General features: G+C 41.2%; 1 protein-coding gene across 1 annotated transcript; it reads right to left on the minus strand.

Moving 5' to 3' along the window:
* Window positions 1-2,967: 2,967 nt before the first annotated feature.
* GOLGA7 (golgin A7) lies at window positions 2,968-20,290 on the minus strand. The gene is given in 6 exon segments (XM_054018704.1): window positions 2,968-4,318; window positions 8,626-8,689; window positions 9,941-10,042; window positions 15,445-15,597; window positions 19,505-19,637; window positions 20,184-20,290. Coding segments are annotated over 5 exon segments (543 nt in total). The 3' UTR covers window positions 2,968-4,318; window positions 8,626-8,641.
* Window positions 20,291-20,341: the final 51 nt, after the last annotated feature.

Raw genomic sequence — 20,341 nt, forward strand, 5'->3', positions numbered from 1 at the left:
GAGGGATAGAGAGAAGGATGGAGCAATTCCTGGATGGACGGACGGACCTTGGTCCTGATTGGGTTGTGCAGGCCCCTGCCAGAGGCACCCCCCATTTCCCCCACCACAACCCCAGGAGCATCCGCGCCCCCTCCTGGGGTGCAGCCTAGGCCAGCACTAGCCACCTCCTCCCCCCAGTGTGAACATAATGGCGCTGTGTCCTGGCGACCCCTCAGCAGTCCGGGGCCTCAGTGGGGAAACTGGACCCCATCATGCTAGGCACTGCACCCACACACAGGGTCACGAGTATTGTGAGAGGGTGTGGGCCCAGCCCCTTTGTGGTGGGTGACTGACACACACACACTCTAGGGGGCTAGTACAGGCCTCAGTTCAGATTAACTTCCACAATTTTCCTTCAGTTACACACAGCTCTGTAGAGTAATGTGACCAACTAGTGTAAGCCTCAACTCAACACAAAGCATCAGTCCCAGTTTTATTAGGCCCCAGAGAACTGTAAGAAGGAGAAATTTTTTTTAAAGCAAGGTTCTATGAAACGGTTAAACACAACAAGGTCATTTAAGAGTGAAAGGAGATCTAAGAATTTATTGAAAAATATTTTAATTTGTGATGAAAGGGGGAGGATTTATTGATGCAATCAATGAGAAATAGGGGTAGCTACATGGTGCAATAAATGTGCAGAACGTTGTTCATGACTTTAAATTACAGCCTTAGCAGACACCCTGAAAGGGCTAGCCTCGCTGGACCACCACTCTGCCTGCAGAAGTCCCAGCTCCAGGGGTGCCAGGCATAGACTGCAGAACTCAACACCGATGAATCCACTCATAGATCATTCCAAATGGAGCTGGACAGTCAGTACAGAGGCCAAGACTCCTCTGGCTGGGATACAGCATCCAGTCAATCCCCTGGGATCATCAGCCAATAAGGAGGGCCTCACAGACCATCAAGACTTTGGGTATGTTTTCCTTCACATTGACTAGCATGGAGAAGCATCTTGTAAATCAGGAAGAGAAAGATAGAGAGGAAAAAGATACTGAATTGGGGTGGTTTGGTACCACATGACATTGTGATTAAACTAGAATGGTATCAAATTAACATTGCACACATTAAATGGATTTAAAGATGGCTAACTAATAAGTCTCAAAATGTTATTGTAAATGGGGAATAGTCATTGAGGGGGTATGTTTCCAGTACAGTCCTGCAGTTTTTGGGCCTACACTATTTAACATTTTTATGAATGGCCTGGAAGAAAACATAAAATCATCACTGATAAAATCTGCAGATGACACAAATTGAGGGAGTGGTAAATAATAAAGAGGACAGGTCACTGATTCAGAGCAAGTTTGATTGGTTGGGAAAATATACATTTTAATATGGCTAAATGTATCCATCTAGGCACAAAGAACGTAGACCGTACTTACAGGATGGCCCACTATATCGAGGGAAGCAGGGACTCTGAAAAAGATTTGGGAGTCATGGTGGATAATCAGCTGAATATGAGCTGCCTGCGTGACGCTGTGAGCAAAAGAGATAATGCTATCCTGGGATGCATAAACGGGAATCTCAAGAAAGAATAGAGAGGTTATTTTTCTCTCTATTTGGCACTGGTGCAACCACTGCTGGAATACTGTGTCCAGTTCTAGAGTCCACAATTCAAGAAGGGTGTTGATAAACTGGAGACGGTTTAGAGAAGAACCACAAGACTGATTAAAGATTAGAACACATGCCTAATAGTGATAGATTGAGCTCTTTGAGTCTATTGAGCTTTACAAAGAAAGGTTAGGGGGTGACTAGATTACACTTTAAGTATCTACATGGAGAACAATTATTTAATAATGGGCTTTTCAATCTGGCAGGGTAAGATTAAAACCATCCAGTGACTGGAAGTTGAAGACAAACTGGAAATAAGATGTAAAATTTCAAGAGAGAGTAAATAACCATTGGAACAATTGACCAAGGGATTCTCCCTCACTGACAATTTTTAAATCATAATTGAGAATAATATCCATAGATCTTCTCTAGGCATTATGATGGGGAAGTTTTCTGACCTGTGTTATACAGGAGGTCAGACTAGATGACCACAAGGGTCCACTTTGGTCTTGCAATCTATTAATTTATTTACAGCCTGACCTACAAACTCATGATTCTCTGAAGGGGAGCCAGGACACTCCAGAACCAGTCAGTGGATACACAAGTTGAGCGCCCTAGGAAATGCTGCATCCAGGATCAAGTATCTCCAGGTTGGTCATGGGCAGGAGGTCACATCCTACTTCTTGATCATTACTGTATTCCTTACAGGGAGGTGCTCAGCTATCTTCTGTAAACCTTTACTGAACCAAACCAAAAACTATACATTATTCAGAGAGAAACCTATTCATGTCCCCCTGACCGTTAAAAATCCAATTTATCTTTAATTCAGACAATTTTATAATACAGATTCATTTTTCCATTTACTGAGCTCCCTTGCTGTTCCCACTTTTGGGGAACAAACTTCACAAACTTTTGGCTGCTTATCTAAAAGTATGGAGTTGTATCCCACATTTGTAAATACCATCCAATTGTAAACACAGTCTATAACATATTGATACGTGCAGCCTGAACTACAGTGTGCTCAGACATAGAAACCTCTAGACTGAAACCTACATGGGCTCAACATTAGATGTGATCGCTAGTGTTGCTGCTAACATTTTGTTTCTACACAAGCAAAAATCTGATGCTTTAACAGAAAGTAGGGCTTTGGAGCGGAGCCCAGAGCTGGAGCGCGGAACAGCAGGTTTTTGCTTGGAGCTGAAGCGGAGCCGGAGCACACCTCCAAAGCCCTGGTAGAAAGCCCACCCTCAATGTGTAACATTCATTAGATTAGTAGGATAGCTGTGTAAGTGTATACATATTTTAGAATCTTGGTGAGCAGCCATCAGTTTTACTTAGGGAGTTATTTGATTCATGTCAGTACCATAAAGTATGACACAGTTTATTTAAGAAAAATTTATTAATCCATTAATATTTCTTCAAAATTATTGCAACAGGTCTGAAAAGGCAAACACACTGTTACATCTTAGAAAAACAAGTATTTTGTACAGTTAAAATATTACACAAGCCTCCAGGAAAAAAAAATCAGTGTATGAGAAATTACATCTGGAAGCTTAGATCCAGTATTAGCACCTACAGTATCACAAAGCAGAATGCTCTATCTGTTCTGGATAGTTGTCTTCTTTTGTAAATCCCTTAATTCCTTCCACGGGAAAGGATGATAGCTCTCAAAACAGAGGGACTCTGCTAACTTAAGCCAAGGCTAGCTAGAGAGTTCACTTTAATAAGGGAGAAGGAGACAACAGAAAATATGACACCAACTTGATTTGTAGGAAGTTTTACTCAGAAGATGTCCAAGGTATTTTAACAGACGTTGCTGAGGAATGTTTATGCATGGGAAATACGACATACTGCACAGCTCTACTCTTCAGCAGTTTGCCAGTGACTAGAGTTAAGAAACTATCTTACACCCTATCTAATACATTGTCAAATCAAATTTTCCTATAAATTATATTTATAATAAAACCATAAAGTTTATTACACTTCACATATTAAACATTAAGGGATAGAGTAGGGATGGTTACATTAATTGGTTCAGCATTCATTTTATTGTGCTTACATAGCTTAATGAAACAAGCAATACACTATCTCCTCCTATAAATTTAGGACAATGCAGTAGATTCTCAAACAGTAGCAAAACACCCAGCAATAATGTTAGCTAATGGTTCTTAGGAATAACTAGAACATGAAAACAAAAAGCATTTGCATTATAATTCCCAGAGAGCATCAGCTCTGGAAACTTAAAATGCTCTATGCCTTGAGTCACTTGCTGCCAGGCAGAGGCACTCTGTGCAACGGACATATTTACCTGCTTCCCACTCCCCTCCCCCCCCAAGGACTTATTCTGGAGTGAAGATTTTGTTTTTGAAACACACACATGCTCCCAAAGTCAGACTTGTTGCTTTCTGAAGTCTGTTTGATGTATAGGAAAGCCTGAGTGGCTGTGGAGGAACAGTACTGCTCTCAGGTGGCTGATCTGCCAGTTAATTTCAAGTGCAAACAGCTCAACTGCCTTTTCCTTGGAAATTAAGATGATCCCATCACTTAAAGCTTGTCATAAGGACACAAAATGGATGCTGACCAGCCAGAGGTTCACCCCATGTGGAGCAGAAGTCTAGGAAGTTAGTCCTTTAGTGGATTGCACCATGGATCTGGCAACGGAGAGGAATGATGCTCTAGACAGGAGGTAGGTGAACCTTTTGGTACAGCAAGTCCACCACCTAGCTGGGTGCTAGAAAGCAAGACAGAACAAGTTTAACATTAGGGACACTGCATGAACCATGCATGGGATCTTTACATAACGGTGTCTGTTCTCCCAGAAGTACTGCAGCAGGGAGGAGGTAGCATGTGTAATGGTTCACAATAAGGGCCTGGGAGCCAGCACTTAGTTATATTCCCAGCTGTGCCACTAACTTGGCAAGTGGCTTCACCTGTAGGTCCCCTTCTGCAAGACACGGCATAATGTCTCGATGTCTCCCCTGCATCCTCTGCCAATGAGGCCAGCATGCCCACTTCATTGCTTCTTCTACCGTAAGCCTTATGCATGGAACATCCTCCTCATCTTAATCCATAAAGCCATTATCCTCTCAGGACCCACTTCTGCTGTGGCATCTACAGTCAGCTACCTAATGATGACTGGGCAGCCAGGAGAGTTTATTTTGTTTAAGGAACAAGATTAAAATGATTTGGAACCATCGCATAGTGAAACAGCTACCTCTGTGGCCACAAGACCACTACCATTACCATGTCATTCCTCCTATAAGCAGCTGGCTTCCTCAGGAGCCTTGTGAATTATCAGCCACACCAAGTGAGGCTTTACTTCTTGGTTCTGGGCTCTGTTTATTGTCCAAATGACCACAAATGATAAAGCTTCCAAGTAGGGCTTCCTATCCTGCCAAGTTTACCACCAGGAGTCTTCCTTCTTCAGGGACTACTGCAGGCCACCATCCCTTCCTGAAGCTTCCCCAGCCATCCACATTCAATAGAGACACTTGCCGGTTTTTACAGTTACCTACTCCCTTCCCAGGTGACACTGACAATTGACCAGGGCTGGCTGGCCCCAAGCCTCTGGCCCTTAAAGAGGCAGGCCACTAGTACACCTCCCAATTTCACTGTAACCCCCCTTTGGAGCAGGGGACTATGTCTGGCTGCGTTTGTATGGCACCTAGCCCAAAGGGTTCAATTTCATCGGGAGCCTTTGGCTGCCACTGCAATACAAACGCCTGTGTGTCCAGGTGTAAGGAGTGGATGTAAAGTACTTTGAAAGCCAATAAGGATACTAATTATGTAATTCTAAAATTAATGCAAATTAATCCACTTTTCATAAGTGAACACTGAATATTTTTAGCAGACTTGGTGAGGGACTCCCAGATATTTTGGTTCTGCAGAGTGGGATGACCACACTCTGCTAGGGAAGATTACTGAGGCACAAAGAACAGGTAAGCACTCAACTCCACTTTCCCTTTGTACCTCTGAAAATCCCCCCGAGGGACCTGCAAGAAGATTCAGACACACCAGTCAGAAGTCTCTCAGATCATGGTCTTTCCAAACAAAGTAATCAAAGTTAGAGTTTACTTACAGCTAAAGTATCCAGAGAGTTGGACTATTTAGTGTGTACTGGTAAGAGCTACTGGCAATTTGCATCTCTGCCCCTAGCATGGGCATGTAAGATGCAAGTTGGTGGCAGTGACAGGCTGGAGGGACTGCACTAATGCAATTTCTCAACATTGTTGAGTAAGCTCAGAGCGTGACTCCCCACCAAACGAATCTTCAATGGATCACTGAATCAGCAGGCCAGATTCTGATATTAGCAATACTGGTGAGAGTTACTCTGAATTTACACTGATGTTGCTGAAATCAGAATCTGACTTAGAAAGTGCATCCTATTTTCAGCTGTAGGCATATTCCCTGCTGTTCTAGATTCTCTCAGTAAACTGTATATGTAACCCACATGCACTATTCAGCAGTCAAACAGATTGTCTAGGACACTTTGCAGACTGCAGGTTGGGGGTGCTGGTGATTTAAGTTTGGGAAGATAGATACCTAATAAGACCCTTGGTTCCATATTGGGCATGCTCCTGATACATATGCAGTTTCAAAAACAAAGTTGTGCTGAACAAAAATATTTGCAATTCATGAAACTATCCAGAAGTTCCTAATGTAAATCTTTCCCCATTTTAGAAATTTCACAGTTGTTTGAACTTTGATAGAGTAGGCTCTTGTGTGTAATTGCTCAAAACCTACACCACCTAGGAAAAACATTGTTTAGCAATAATAGCTGTGAAATGAGTCATGACAAATGGATTGTGCCAAGTAGATGCAGCTGCAACTGATAAAAACAAACTTGTTCCCAATGACAGAAAACAAAAACCACACAGAATATCAGGCTCCAGAGTGTTAATAACTAGAGCAATCAGTTTGGACGTTCTAAATAAGAAGAGTCATCTCTAAGTAACACATTGTTGCAAACTTATCCGATATCCCACAGTTTATTGTGCAGTTAAAAGAATATTCAGCCATCTACTCTAGGAAAGTTTCCTGTCATGGCTTGGTGAGCCTCTCAGGGCTTGTCTATACGTACAGCACTGCAGCAGCACACTGCACTAATGCAGTTGTGCTGCTGTAGCGCTTAGTAAAGACGCTACCTAAGCTGATGGGAGAGCTTCTCCTGTCAGTGTAGATATCCCACCTCCCTGAAAGGCAGGAACTATGTCGATGGGAGAAGCCCTCCGGCAACATAGCGCTGTCTACACCAAGAGTTTGGGCCATATAACTGCATCACTCAGGGGTGCAGATTTTCTATACCCTGACATAGTTATACCGACGTATGTCTGTAGCATAGACCAAGCCTGGGGCTTGTCTCCGTGGTGCTGGCAAAGCACATTAGAGGGGTGTGATTTGTAGAGTGCTCTAACATGCTGTGCTCTAATTGCCCCATGTAGACCCTGATGGGGGGGAGGTAAAGGGGGGAAGAACTAAAAAATACCCAGACAATGTTAATGCAGACTAGGTATCTTTTAGTTCACACCAGCAGGGTCTCCATGAGGCGATTAGAGCACAGCAGGTTACTCGCATGTGATTTGTAAAACTCTCTAATATGCTTTATGCACAGTGTAGACAAGCCTGTGAAAAAAAATCCCATTTAGAAGAATTGTAGACACAGGTTAATCAAGAGGCACCTAGCAAAGCAAAGGAGGAAAGAGTGTTGGGTGGAATTCAACTGTACATGTTAGTAGAATTTGGCTTCTGATGTGTGATATTCCTACTCAGGCCAGCAGATAAAATACTTTGTACTGAGACAGATTCTTGGGTGGGAGGCACTAAGTGCTTTACGAACATTAAGAGTCACAACCTTGGTTGTAATTAAGAGATAAATGGGGGATCACTTCAACCAGCATTGAAATGCAGCGACTTTAGCAGTGCACCGGAAGTGAATACTTTGGCCTGGTCCACACTAAACCCCCCACTTCGAACTAAGATACGCAACTTCAGCTACGTGACTAACATAGCTGAAGTCGAAGTACCTTAGTTCGAACTTACCGCGGTCCAGACGCAGCAGGCAGGCTCCCCCGTTGATGCCGCGTACTCCTCTCGCCGAGCAGGAGTACTGGCGTCGACGGCGAGCACTTCTGGGATCAATTTTTCGCGTCTAGACAAGACATGATAAATCGATCCCAGAAGATCGATTGCTTACCGCCGGACCCGGAGGTAAGTATAGACCTACCCTTTATCTAGTTGAACCAAAAAGGGAATTGGAGTCAGGATACTGGGGTTAATATCTTGACTCCTATGAAAAGTGCAAGAGGAAGCTTTAAGCAGAAGATGGCAGCTCCAGCAAGAGTCTCTAACCTCAGGCACTGTGTACAGTGGCACTGATTCAGTACTGACTATAGGGAGCAAGCGGCACCACAGCACCTACTAAATTGTCAACACTATATCTTGCAGCTCCTGGATTTTTGTTAGATGTCTCTAAGTACTGACCTGGGTTGACCCTACTACTTAGCTTGAAAGAGCTGATAGCATTCACACACTAGTGTGACTGCAGTGTTAGCATGTTAGACTGAATGGGAGTCCCATATCACCTTATGCCATAAGTAGGAGTCACTCTGAAATCCAGAATGAATTTAATCACTGTTTAAATGGCTAATCATTACATTTTAAACATGATTTTTAAAGTTCTGCACTGTTCAGCAGAATCAGGATCTACTAAACCTAGGAGATAATGATTTTTGATGCAGTACGGCTTAAATTAGATTTAAGTTTATGCATGTTTAATTAAAATCTGGTTTTCATCAAGGTTAAATTTGGTGTCATCTGAAGTACATCATCATTCAGCGGCATACTGCCAAGTATTGGTGTTTTTACAACTTCCGCTGGGATTTAAAAATCTAATCCACACATAAGATTTATTTAAAAAGCCTTATGATTACATGCAGTGGTTGGGTAAACATTCAGTCTCAGCAGGGGAGAAGACCTGCATCTTCTGAATTTACAGAAGCAGGTTATTGACTTGACATCTAATGCAAAGTTAATATTTACCTTAGACTCCTTAGTTTTATCTTCCACTGCTCAGTCCTCTGTCTTCGTAAATGGTAATTTCAATCTGCACAGCATGGCTGTTAAGAAAACATGCTATATAGAAAAATCATGGAGATAAAACAGGCAAGTGAAACAAAGCAAGGCAGTGAAGCACTTGATCTTTCAGCCTCACATCTGCCATTACAGAGAGGGAATTTTGCTAAATTTCTGAACTATAGTAAGCAAAACATTCTTCGTGGCTTTTGGCTTTGCATTCTGGCCGGTGCTACAACCTGCCTTTAGACAAAAACGTCTGTTTGGAGGCATAAAGATTTTGTAATATTGCAGTAAAGCTGTTAACATTTTTATGAACAAACAGCTTGGTCATTAGGCAAGTTTTTGCTTTGCACGCTTCCGCTGTTCAATTATTAATCAAATTACCAAATTAAATCACTATTTACAAGTCTGTTTACCAAATGCAAGTGACTTTTCTGTACTTACAGTTCCCCAAAAAATGCACAGCACATCAAGGGTAATGAAATTACACAACTGACAGCTGTAAGCTATTTGGGCCACTACTCAGATAAACTCAAGGAACTGCAATTAATTAGGATGACAACTCACCACACACTATGAGCCTATGCATTTCAAAGGGGCTTTGAGTTCAGAATTCTTGACAGATGAAATGTATTACTCATACTTCCTCTTTTATTACTACAAGATGCCCCCACAACCACCAAGAAAATGGTAACTAGAATGCTAAGCCATTTGCAGTGAGGTCCAAAGCCTAGAAAAGTTGTAGGGAGAACAGCTGTAGCCAAGAGCAAAATCCAGGGGGACAGACCTCATCACTCAGGCAGATTGTGGAGGAGATTTTACCATAGGCACCAGGGGGAGCAACAACACATTGTTTCTAAGCCAAGACCAACATTTAAAATAGTCTACAGAGCATTTACATTCCATGTTTTATTTCTATTAGGAAGTCAGCTAGCCTTTCTAAATGGCTAAGTTGCATCTTCCAGAGGTAGCTGAGGTTGAAGGAAGATACTCTGCTTCTGAATAGCACCTAAGAAAGCTCCAAGGAACAGATTTATCCAATTCATATTTTATTAAAGAGACTTTCTAAATGGATAGTAATTTTATCCTAATAAAGTTTGAGAGGAACAGCTGAGTATGTTACACATGAGACCTTATAAAACACATACTCCTTGGTGTTTATAACATCACAGAATTATGGGTGCCTGCAGCATGCAATGTAGCCTCTGTGAGGGAAGATGCACTATTACCGCTCTGAGGACAGAATTCAGAAGAGGATTAAGAAGCCATAAAAAGATACAACTCTTAGTCCTCTCTCGATGGGGTCCGTCAGGAGGAGGCCCTGGGGTGCGTAGATCTTCTCATTCTGTTCCTGAATGAATTTGGCAATTTTCTTAAGAACCTGGTGACAGAACACAGACTTTACAGTTTTTCCGTTTGAGTTTTCACATCAGCCTTCCTTTAAAAGCCCCATCTATACTACAAATACAACCAGGTCAGGGAAGACCTAGCGACCCAGCTCCACTAACACAGCTGGGACTGTAGTCCTTTTGCATAGCTAGGCTATTATTTTTTTCTTTTCTGGCAGGAAGTGGGTGGGAAGGATACATGGGTAGTGTCTTGTCTATACCAGCGCTGAAACTATATTGCAAGGAGGTCAGGAGACAGCTGTATCGTAACAAGATTCTCTGGCAGGGGTACATTTGTATAATAGTGTGTCTGTGCTACAGGAGGTTAATATAGGCTATAGCCTGGAAAAGAGACCTGTATAGTGCTATGAAAATATGCAGTTTAAATTACTCACAAGCAATTTGCTTACTATTTGTCATGGTGTGGCTCTAAAAGAGAGAGGAGGCCCCTTTCCTTCCATGTCAATTTCCCATTAATAATAGAATGCCAAATACCAAGTGCTGATCTTAGCTACTCCAAAAATAACTGTTTCCCCCCTACATGCTTCTTCCACAGATTCAGAGTTCAAGGCCAGAAGGAGCAATTAAATCATCTAGGCAGACCTTCTGTGTATCACAGGCCATTAAATTTCACCCAGTTACCCTTGTATTAAGCCAACAACTTGTGTCTGGCTAAAGTATAACTTCCTGAAAGGCATCTCGATTTGAAGACTTCAAGAGATGGAGACTCCACCACTTCCCATGGTAGTTTGTTCCAGTGGTTAATCATCCTCACTGCTAAGCCTTATTTCTAAATTGAATTTGTCTGGCTTTAGCTTCCAGCCAGTGGTTCTTATGTCTTTCTTCACTAGATTAAAGAACCCTTTAGTACCTAGTATTTTCTCCCCAGGAAGATACTTAATACACTAATCAAGTCCCCTTCTCCATCTTCTTTTTGACAAGATCAATAGATTAAGCTCTTCAAGTTTCTTACCATAAGGAGTTTTCTCCAACCCCCAAATCATTTTTGCGGCTCTTCTCTGTATCTGCTCCGATTTTTCAACATCACTTTTAAAATGTTGACACTAGACCGGTATGTGGCATTCTAGTTTCAGTCTCACCAGCGCCACATACAAAGGTAAAATGAAATAACCTCTGTGCTCCTATTCACTACACCCCTCTTCATACAGCCAAGGATCACATTAGCTCTTTTTGTCAGAGCACTGCGCTGGGAGCTCATGTTTGGTTGCCTGTCCGTTATGATCCCTAAATATTTTTTTCGAATCACTTCTTTCCAGAATACAGTCCCCACTGTGTGTAGGTATGGCCTGCATTCCTTATTCCTAGATGAATTTTTACTACAGTTTAAATGCAAAATTATACATTTTGTTTGAATGGGCCAAGGTTACTAAGCGATTCAGATCATTCTGTGAGACTGCCCTTTACTCATTATTTACTACTCCACCAATCTGTGTGTCATCCACAAATTTTATAAGTAGTGTTTTTGCATTTACTTCTAGATCACTGATGAAAATATAGAAAAGCATCAGGCCTTCTTTGCGCCATTTGTTCTATTGCTTCGACTCCTCTAGTCCAACAACCGTCTCTTTACCGGATAGCACTCTTCTCCCCCACCCTTCAAAAACTCAGAGATGCTGTTGCTGTCTCCTAATCCAACAAGTCCTGCTACATTAAATGGGGGGCGGGGGGGGGGGGGGGGGGGGGGGCTGACACTTGGATGAGGGAAGGCAGTTTTGAAGGGGTTGAATTCTGCTGGTTGTTGGGTGGGGTGTAAAACTACTATTTTATATTTTGTTCTAATAACTTATGGCAGGAGTACCCAGTGTCTTCGGTAGCTGCTTATTTGTGTATAAGTCCACATAAAACAACCGTGTCTGCTGATGAACAATGTAGCTACTGCTTTTCCCTGCATGCATATCACCTTTGTGATGTACCAGTTGTCATCTGTCTGAACAGCAGGAGTCCCAGGCCAGCATTCTCTTTAAATGAATCCTTTTGCATGTTAGCACAGAGCACTGCCCTTATCGAAATAGTGCCTGGGGCAAGTGCTAACTTGCATTTCTGGCCTGTGCGTAAGCCAAGGCAAACAGACTGCACTAGTTTTATATAGTATAATTTCCAAACGCTTTGATCCAAATAGTTATGCATCCGAAGAAGTGGGCTGTAGTCCACGAAAGCTTATGCTCTAATAAATTTGTTAGTCTCTAAGGTGCCACAAGTACTCCTGTTCTTCTTTTTGATCCAAATAGTTCACACACTGATTGTTAAAGTCAAAACAGAAGAGCCATCCATACACTTCTTGCTTCATACAGGTTCAGTCTACTTTGTCCCAGATAGGACCCTGATTAGTAGACTTAATGCAAACACAGGACAGGCTTTTAAGACAGATGGTGTTGCTTTTATCACTTCACTACAGAAACGTTTGGGCAACGGATAGCTTTCAGTGAATTATGTATTTGAAGTTATTTGATAAAAAACCAACAGAACTCTAAAACAAGATCAAACCGAGCTTTTGCAGTTGGCTAAGCTCCAACATTACTTGTTCTACCAGTTTTATGGTATTTCCACAACTGCTGAGTCATGCATCTATTTAAATATTTAAGAGACATTAGAAAGAAAGGTGGGAAAATAAACTGAAAAGGGTTCTAGAAGATAAAAATACCAGAGTAGGAACACACCGTCTGCATATATACTGGGCCAAGAAAAATTAAAATACTTTCAGAGATATTAGATCTAATAGTCACCAGCAGGGACCATTAGATAATCTAGTCTGACTTCCTGTCTAACACAGGCCGTAGAATTTCACCTAGTTACTCTTGAACGGAGCCCAATAACTTGTGTTTGACTAAAGCATATCTTCCAGAAAGGCATCCAGATTAGGACCAAACCAAGGAAGTAATTTCACCAAGGACACTTTAATATAAAGCTTTGCATAATGCAACTAACTTCTGGAAATTCAGATTATATGTATGTATAAAGCAAAGGGTATCTTGTTTTAAGAGAACAGACTACACACAGTAACAGCACAAAACCAATACAATCTCTGAAACAGTCTTAGCTGAGTGACTTTTGTATTTTATTAGCAGTGTGAAGTTTCACTTTGGTCTCTCACACACACTGCTCCTTCAGATTTATGGAAACCTCCCAAGTTTCAGTTCAGGAAGCTTTTACTAGGCAGAGTTTTGTTTCTTATCTCTCAATGGGTATGTGTCAGCTTTCTTCAGACACATAATGGAAGCAAGCAAGCCATAAAGATACCCAGCTCAGATCTCTCCAACTCTCCCATTTCCTGCTCAGTCAAGCCGCAAGAAGTGGAAACTAGAGATGTCATATCCATCTCCACAATCCATTACTATTTAAGTCTCTTACAAAATGACTGCATGACTGATTTCAAATAAAGAATTCCTGAAATGCATCCATCCATACTCTGCTAAGGGTTACTACTTAGGGACACACTCTAGCTCGGTTTAATCAAATGTAAGTTTTGATGGATGAACTTTCTGGTGAGCTTTCCGCAATATTGCGTATTTAGAAAGCTATACCGATTAAAGAAAATGGCAAGATGATCACATTATGGAAATCAATCTTTTATTTTGAGAGGGTCAAAAAAAGTTATTTGTAAAACCAACTAGATAGTCAAACAAATTACATAGTATAGTAGTAAGAGCAACAGACGCAAAGTTAGAGAGAGTTAGTCACAAGAATTAACCATCTCTTTGCTCTGTTCTCATTAGCATGACCAGGAATGCTGTGTTCTCCAATGAGATTTGAAAAGACAAATGATCTGCCTTGCCATCCCTGTCCCAATCTAGTTTTCAGTTGTAAAAAGACATTTCAGCTGGTGCAGCCTAAGGTTTAAAAAGTCACTCTTCTTACATCAGATAGGGCAAAGATATCTAGATAAATAAAATATCGTAAACAAGCACAATTTATCACCCAGGTCAGAAGGGATGACAAAAGGTTTCTGTTCATATATAATATGCAGCAGTAATCTTGAATAGAATGATTTGGAACATGTTTTTATTTCCAGTCAGCAATATTAAATTATCAGGCTCCTTTAAACTCTCCTTTCATTTAAAGAAGGGATACTGAATGTATTCAGATACTGACTTGACCATCTACTAACTGGCTTTGTGAACTCAGACTGCATAAAAATAAAATAAAGAGGAACTGCCAATACCAGATTCAGACCACATATGTAAGCATGGATGCATGTGGGTGTGAAAGTATGAATGTTCCTCTAGTTCCTCAAGCCAGTGTGTCAGGATGTTTAAACAAGAATGAAAATCTTCATTTTTAAAGAGAAGTTATCAGACCACAACATTTCTATAATTTAGAATGATCTAGTCATTCAAAGGACTGGAAGTCAGCAGTTCTGCACAGCACAAAGCAGATCACTTAAAATCTCTACCCTTGGTTTGACCTGTATAATGGGCATAATATTGATTTCACAAGAGGGGCATATGGACTAATCCAATGCTCAATGAAAAACTGGATTTTATTTGGAAATATTGTAATGGGTGTTGTATTGGGCCCTTAATGAATGTTTATCTGGAACTTGGAGAATCTCAAATAGAGGGTGTTGTATAAGTGTATGAGAGAGGTAGATTTGGAGTAGTTATACCCCCACCATCATCTACCTTAACATCTCACTTAAATCCAAACTCACAGGAAGACAAGTAGTAAAACAAGTAGTGGAAGACAAATAGAGGAAGATGCTGAAAAATAAGCTAACAGCAGCATAAACGCCAGAGGATTTGTGGTGGCGGACAAAAGCCAGTGACTAGTGTTTAGGGGGAATGAGGAGCCTTCCTTGGGCTACAGAGCTGTGGAGCAACTCTCTCCTCATCAGTAATTTAATCCCGTAAGAAATTAACAAACATTCAGTGTAAAACTCTCTAGTTTAGTGTTTGTCTAATGGATTTTAAAGTTAAACATGATTGGGTTAGGAATGGTTCAACCAACTGGGCACACTGGGTGACAGGTTGAAAATGTATCTCTGTCTTTTCTCCTAAAACTGCACATTATCTTTGTATGGTTATAGTTTATCCAAGCAGCAGGATGATCTCTTCACACATCTGGAACATGACACTTTATTTCTTTGCTACTCTCCAACCAGTGACTCAAGTCGGCATTTATTCCCTGCGTATATACTTGCAACTCTGGGATACAAGTGAGAGGAGAACAGACCAGGATTTTTCCGGAAGCTAGGCTAGCAGGTGAAAGCTTATTCTGTATTTGCACTACACTGATGAACTGTACTGTTATAAGAGAAAACCTTATAATCAAAGTTAAAAAGCAAAACACTTCTCCTGTTGACAAATCGTAACTTTCACATACAACATTGTGAGTTTCATTTGCTTTAAGTTTATTGCATGAAATGTAACAGGCTCACCTTTTCGTAATGTGTCTCCATACACAAAAAGATAGTATAGGCAGTCAGACAGGCCAGACATCCTTCAAGATAAGATTGGCCCCCAAGCTTCTCAGCTTCTGCATAAAGGTTATTTAGAGTTTGAACCGTCTCTTCAAACTGCTGCCTATCAATCTGAAAAAGAGACTGAATTTAACAAGACTGACCAGCAAATTTCTCATTCAGAACTCACTGATCCCCAATACAGAGATCTAGCTTCTGTGCTAGAACAGTCCATTAACCAGCAATGTCACCTCCAGACAGTTTCAAACACAACATGGAGAGCAAAGGTTTTGTTTAGGTACTGAATGACTTCCATAAATTGTAGCATTTGGTTAAATAGCAGCTAAGTGATCTAAAGTTATTAGATCAAATGTGTATTCCCACATTATTTATTTATTTAGCGTGTGCATAGTCATCTAGCCAAGCGATGGCATCTTCAGTGGCGTGATGCAGGTCTTCTAGGCCACCGTTGAACCTAGTCAGCAGGCATTCTTTGACAATGTGCTTCATTGTCCGTGTCTCATTTACAGCCCTTGTTTATACGTCATTATGTGTAAGTTGTTAGGTTCAAACTACAACCTAGTTGAAAACTGCTGATCTGGAGGGAAAGGTCCTCTAGATTTCAAAAATAAATTCTTCACTGAAGACCTTGACTATTTCGCATTACTATGGTAAAGTTGATCAACCAAGTTATTAATAAAATTAAGAAGGAAAAACCAAGGTGATTAGTGTTCCCTACGGGGCAGGAGAGAAGGAAACACCACCCAAAGTGACATTTACCAGCTATAGAAGACAAGAGCAATTGGCAAGGAGGGGTTATTTTGTAGCTTAATAAAACATTACAATTGATGATAACAAAATGAAAGAAAGTACTTGAGAAGGTACTTGTGAGGCCACTGAAGTGCAGGCTCAGCAGAATAGCCTCACCATGAGAGAGCTCTGTGATAGACATAACGGCATGCTTTCTTTTTCACTGGCATAACAGATGTAGTTTGTGTTATTGTTACAAGGGACACCTTTCCTCAGGATTACAGAAAGCATAAATATCAGTGTTTCATAAATTATGTGAATGAGCATTTTAAGCATATTGTTATGTCTAGATTTTCACATCAAAATCAAATGTCTTCTAATAATGATCAATGAACAACAAAAAAAAAGAGCAGCTGACAAGAAATAAGAATTTATACTAATGAACAGAATTTCTACTTCTTTATCAAAAATAAAGATTATAGTCCACAGGAGAGTTGGGTGCACAAGGGATGCGGGATCTAGCCCTTAGCTTGCATTAAGATAAATGCATGAGCTTTAATACACTGCTTCTTATTCAGTGTTTCAACCATTCCCGATATGCGCAAAGTAAGTATTTATAATAAAGACTTTACAGTGTCTAGAGTAAGAGATTGAGAGTTAGGTAGGTTTAGTTGCTTTAATCAGACTTTATAATGAAAGGACTCCTCCCACACTGAGATGACACCAAGAACACTCACCTCTGATTCTAATTATGCATGTTTCAGACTTTTTGGTATGAACTATAGGTTTATTGAACATTCTGTATTTTAAAGACTGTGAACAGCAAATGAAAGGTGGCAGAGTGATAGCCAGATAAAGTCTCCATCCCTTTCATAGTATGATATTCAGAGTTGAAAGCAGACAAATGCAGACACAAACCACTTCTATATAAAGCAAGTTACGAAAGCTGGAGGGATCGGTTTACTAATATTTAAAACACATTAGATTTCATAGAACTTCATGTATAAATATCTTCCCCATAGTCAGAGCTCCCACACTCACAACCGCTCTTTAAGAACTGTACTGATTTACCTCCTAAAGGCTGCTAGTCTGGACAGGACTGTAGAGTTTTCAGCTATTTTATCCAGCTTTGAGGTGCCATTCTCAACCTTGCTACTATTCAGTTTCTTCTGTTAGTGACCAGCTACATTCCCAACACAAATCATGACACCGGAAGGCCTTCCTGAAAGGCACTGCTATGGATTGCTCCCTTATTGCCCTGTCCACACCCTTTTACTCAATGACAAAGTATCACTTCACTGCTGCAATTACCTCACTAGCACAAGCCACTAGGCTGGCAGGAAAACATTCGTTACTACGTCTACATCTTTCTAACAATTTTCTAATAATTAACACTGAATGCACCCAAGATGACATTGTGCATTCCCATACTTTGTGCATGAGAAACACACTGTTGTACAGTGCAGACTATCTAAGCATTCCCGCTACGAATTTGTTTGTATCTGAGCAAAAACCTCTCCCCTAAAATCAAAGATAGAAATTATAGAAAGTAACTGCTATAAAGCAATGGTATCCAATAGAAAAACAATGAATGATCCATTTCAGTTTATACTAAGAGCAAGAATAACTGGGCTGTGCATTAAAGCAGAGATACCTGTACCATGTAATATAAAAGTCAAATCACAAACAAAAAAAACAAATAATTGGCTCTTACCTAGAACTTTGCCTTCATAGATCTCAAAGCACCTCACTGAGGTGGTAAGTATCATTAGCCCCATTTTGCATACAGGGACGTGAAAGAGGAACCAATCAATATTTTTGTTCAAACATATTAAAAAAATACTAATCAGAAAACTGCCGCTGTGACAGCCAGACTACATAGATTAGGCCACAGCAAATGCAGCTCCCTAACAGTAAATTTAAGAAGTCAGATTATTAATGTGGGATGGAAGGCAGGCTCCATTTTTATCTGTGGTTAGTTTGGTACTATTTAAACCATAGTCCTATTAACTGAAAATAAAAGACAGAATACAGCTTACAACCACTTTGATAATCTCATTTCCCATGGTGTCAAGTTTCTTCTAAGCAGAGGCCTTGGTTGAGGAAGTATTGGCAAAGTTTCATCTCCGAGACAGAGACAAAGCAGCACCATACACTGAACAAAGGCAGTTTAAGATTAACTATTAAAATTCATTTTTAATATATGGTTTCCAATTTAATACTCCATTACTCTTCTAGAGTGCCTCATTCAAGGATCCTAAAATCTTTAGCAAAACAATTAAAGGGAGAATCCATTTTGCCTGGATTTAAAAAAAAAAAAAATCTATTCTGATTACTTGAATCAAGCAAGGTCACTGAAAGAGAGCAGAGCAAAAGGTATTTCCTTCTATTTTACCAGTTAGTTCACTTTAGAAAATGTTGTAAAACCACAAAAATTGGCAGTAGATCTCAGGTATGGTGTTATACTAGAGCAGGGGTAGGCAACCTGCGGCACGTGAGCTGATTTTCAGTGGCACTCACATTGCCCGGGTCCTGGCCACTGGTCCCGGGGGCTCTGCATTTTAATTTAATTTTAAATGAAGTTTCTTAAACATTTTAAAAACCTTATTTACTTTACATACAACAATAGCTTAGTTATATATTATAGACTTATAGAAAGAGACCTTTTAAAAACGTTAAAATGTATTACTGGCACACGAAACCTTAAACCAGAGTGAATAAATGAAGACTCGGCACACCACTTCTGAAAGGTTGCTGACCCCTGTACTAGAGACTACTTTTAACTCTTATAAAATTGGTTAGATTTCAAGCTGGTAGTGTCCCTTTAAGACTCAACCCCTCCGAGTTAGGTAGGTACAGCTTTTACAGATTTAGGAACTGAGGCACAGAGAGTAAAGTGACTTGTCAAAGATTACACAGTAAACCAGTCACTGAAGTAGGAAAAATAATAATAATAAAAAATAATCAGTCTTGACTCCCTATCATCTACTCTAACTACCATTCCACAACTAACAACTCAAACTGATAAAAAAATTGTGCACAGGGTAGTTTGTATAAGCACATAGGAAGCTGTCACCTTAGTTATTGGGAAAACACCACATACATGGTTGGCTGTAAATGATAAAGGACTCATTCTGTACACATCCTATCACATCCCCTTCTTCGGGCACAGGAAGCAAGGAGGAATGTATAGCACATAGGCTCTCTGGTCACCCAAGTGCAGCTAGCTCAGGCCTTTCTTGATCCTGTCCTTAACACAATCCCTGATAAGTTAAAACAAAACTTTTACCCTGTTTTCCAGCTCCAGGGGGAACTTGGTCTGGAACTGGCACCTGGTGCCACTACTGTAGTCTCGCTGGACAAAGACTTTACCAGAAACAGGTGCCTGCTGCGGCCGCATGGCACAGTTGGAACTGGCTGTTCTGTGAGAAGAAACAAAGGGTCCAACACATTACATGATCACCACCAGAATCACCCTAAAATTCAGCAGTACACCAAACTGCCCCCCGGACCTACAGCCCAGCCACAGGGATGAGTTTCCAGGCAGTTTGTCCTATCCCTCAGCAGAGCAGCTGTTTTATTGTCAGTTTCAATGAGAGTGTTGAAATCTTCCTCATTCCAACTGTCAGCTTGAAACTGACCGGAAACTCACCCCCTGCCCTGCCTGGTTATCCCATCCCCGCAGCCCACCCGAGAGACCCACCTCCCTTTCACTCTGGAACAAGAACCCTCAGGACCCCATTTCCTCTGCAGGTCCCCTGCCCACTCACACTCCCCCCAACCCCCCACCCCCGTCCCTCAGCCCCTCCCCCGTCCCAAACTCCAACCCCCTTTCCTGACGCCCCAATCGCAGCCCCACCAAGGACACTCCCCCCCGAACTCCGGCCCAAGGGGCCCCCATCCTTACAGACAAAGCCAAGCCCCCTACTCCCTCCAGTCCGACTCCAGCGGCTGTCGCGAGCACTCACTTACGACTGCCGTAAAAGCACCACCCCAGCTTCGCTGAGAGTCGTACGTCAGGAGCCCTGCGCATGCGCCACTCCCACTAGGTGTACAGTTGGGCTGTTGTACGCATGTGCCAGCCTCTGCGCCGGGAATGAGATTCTGCGCATGCGTCACTCTTCTG

The sequence above is a fragment of the Malaclemys terrapin genome, chromosome 2 (assembly GCF_027887155.1).
Source record: "Malaclemys terrapin pileata isolate rMalTer1 chromosome 2, rMalTer1.hap1, whole genome shotgun sequence".
Classification (NCBI taxonomy): Eukaryota; Metazoa; Chordata; order Testudines; family Emydidae; genus Malaclemys; species Malaclemys terrapin.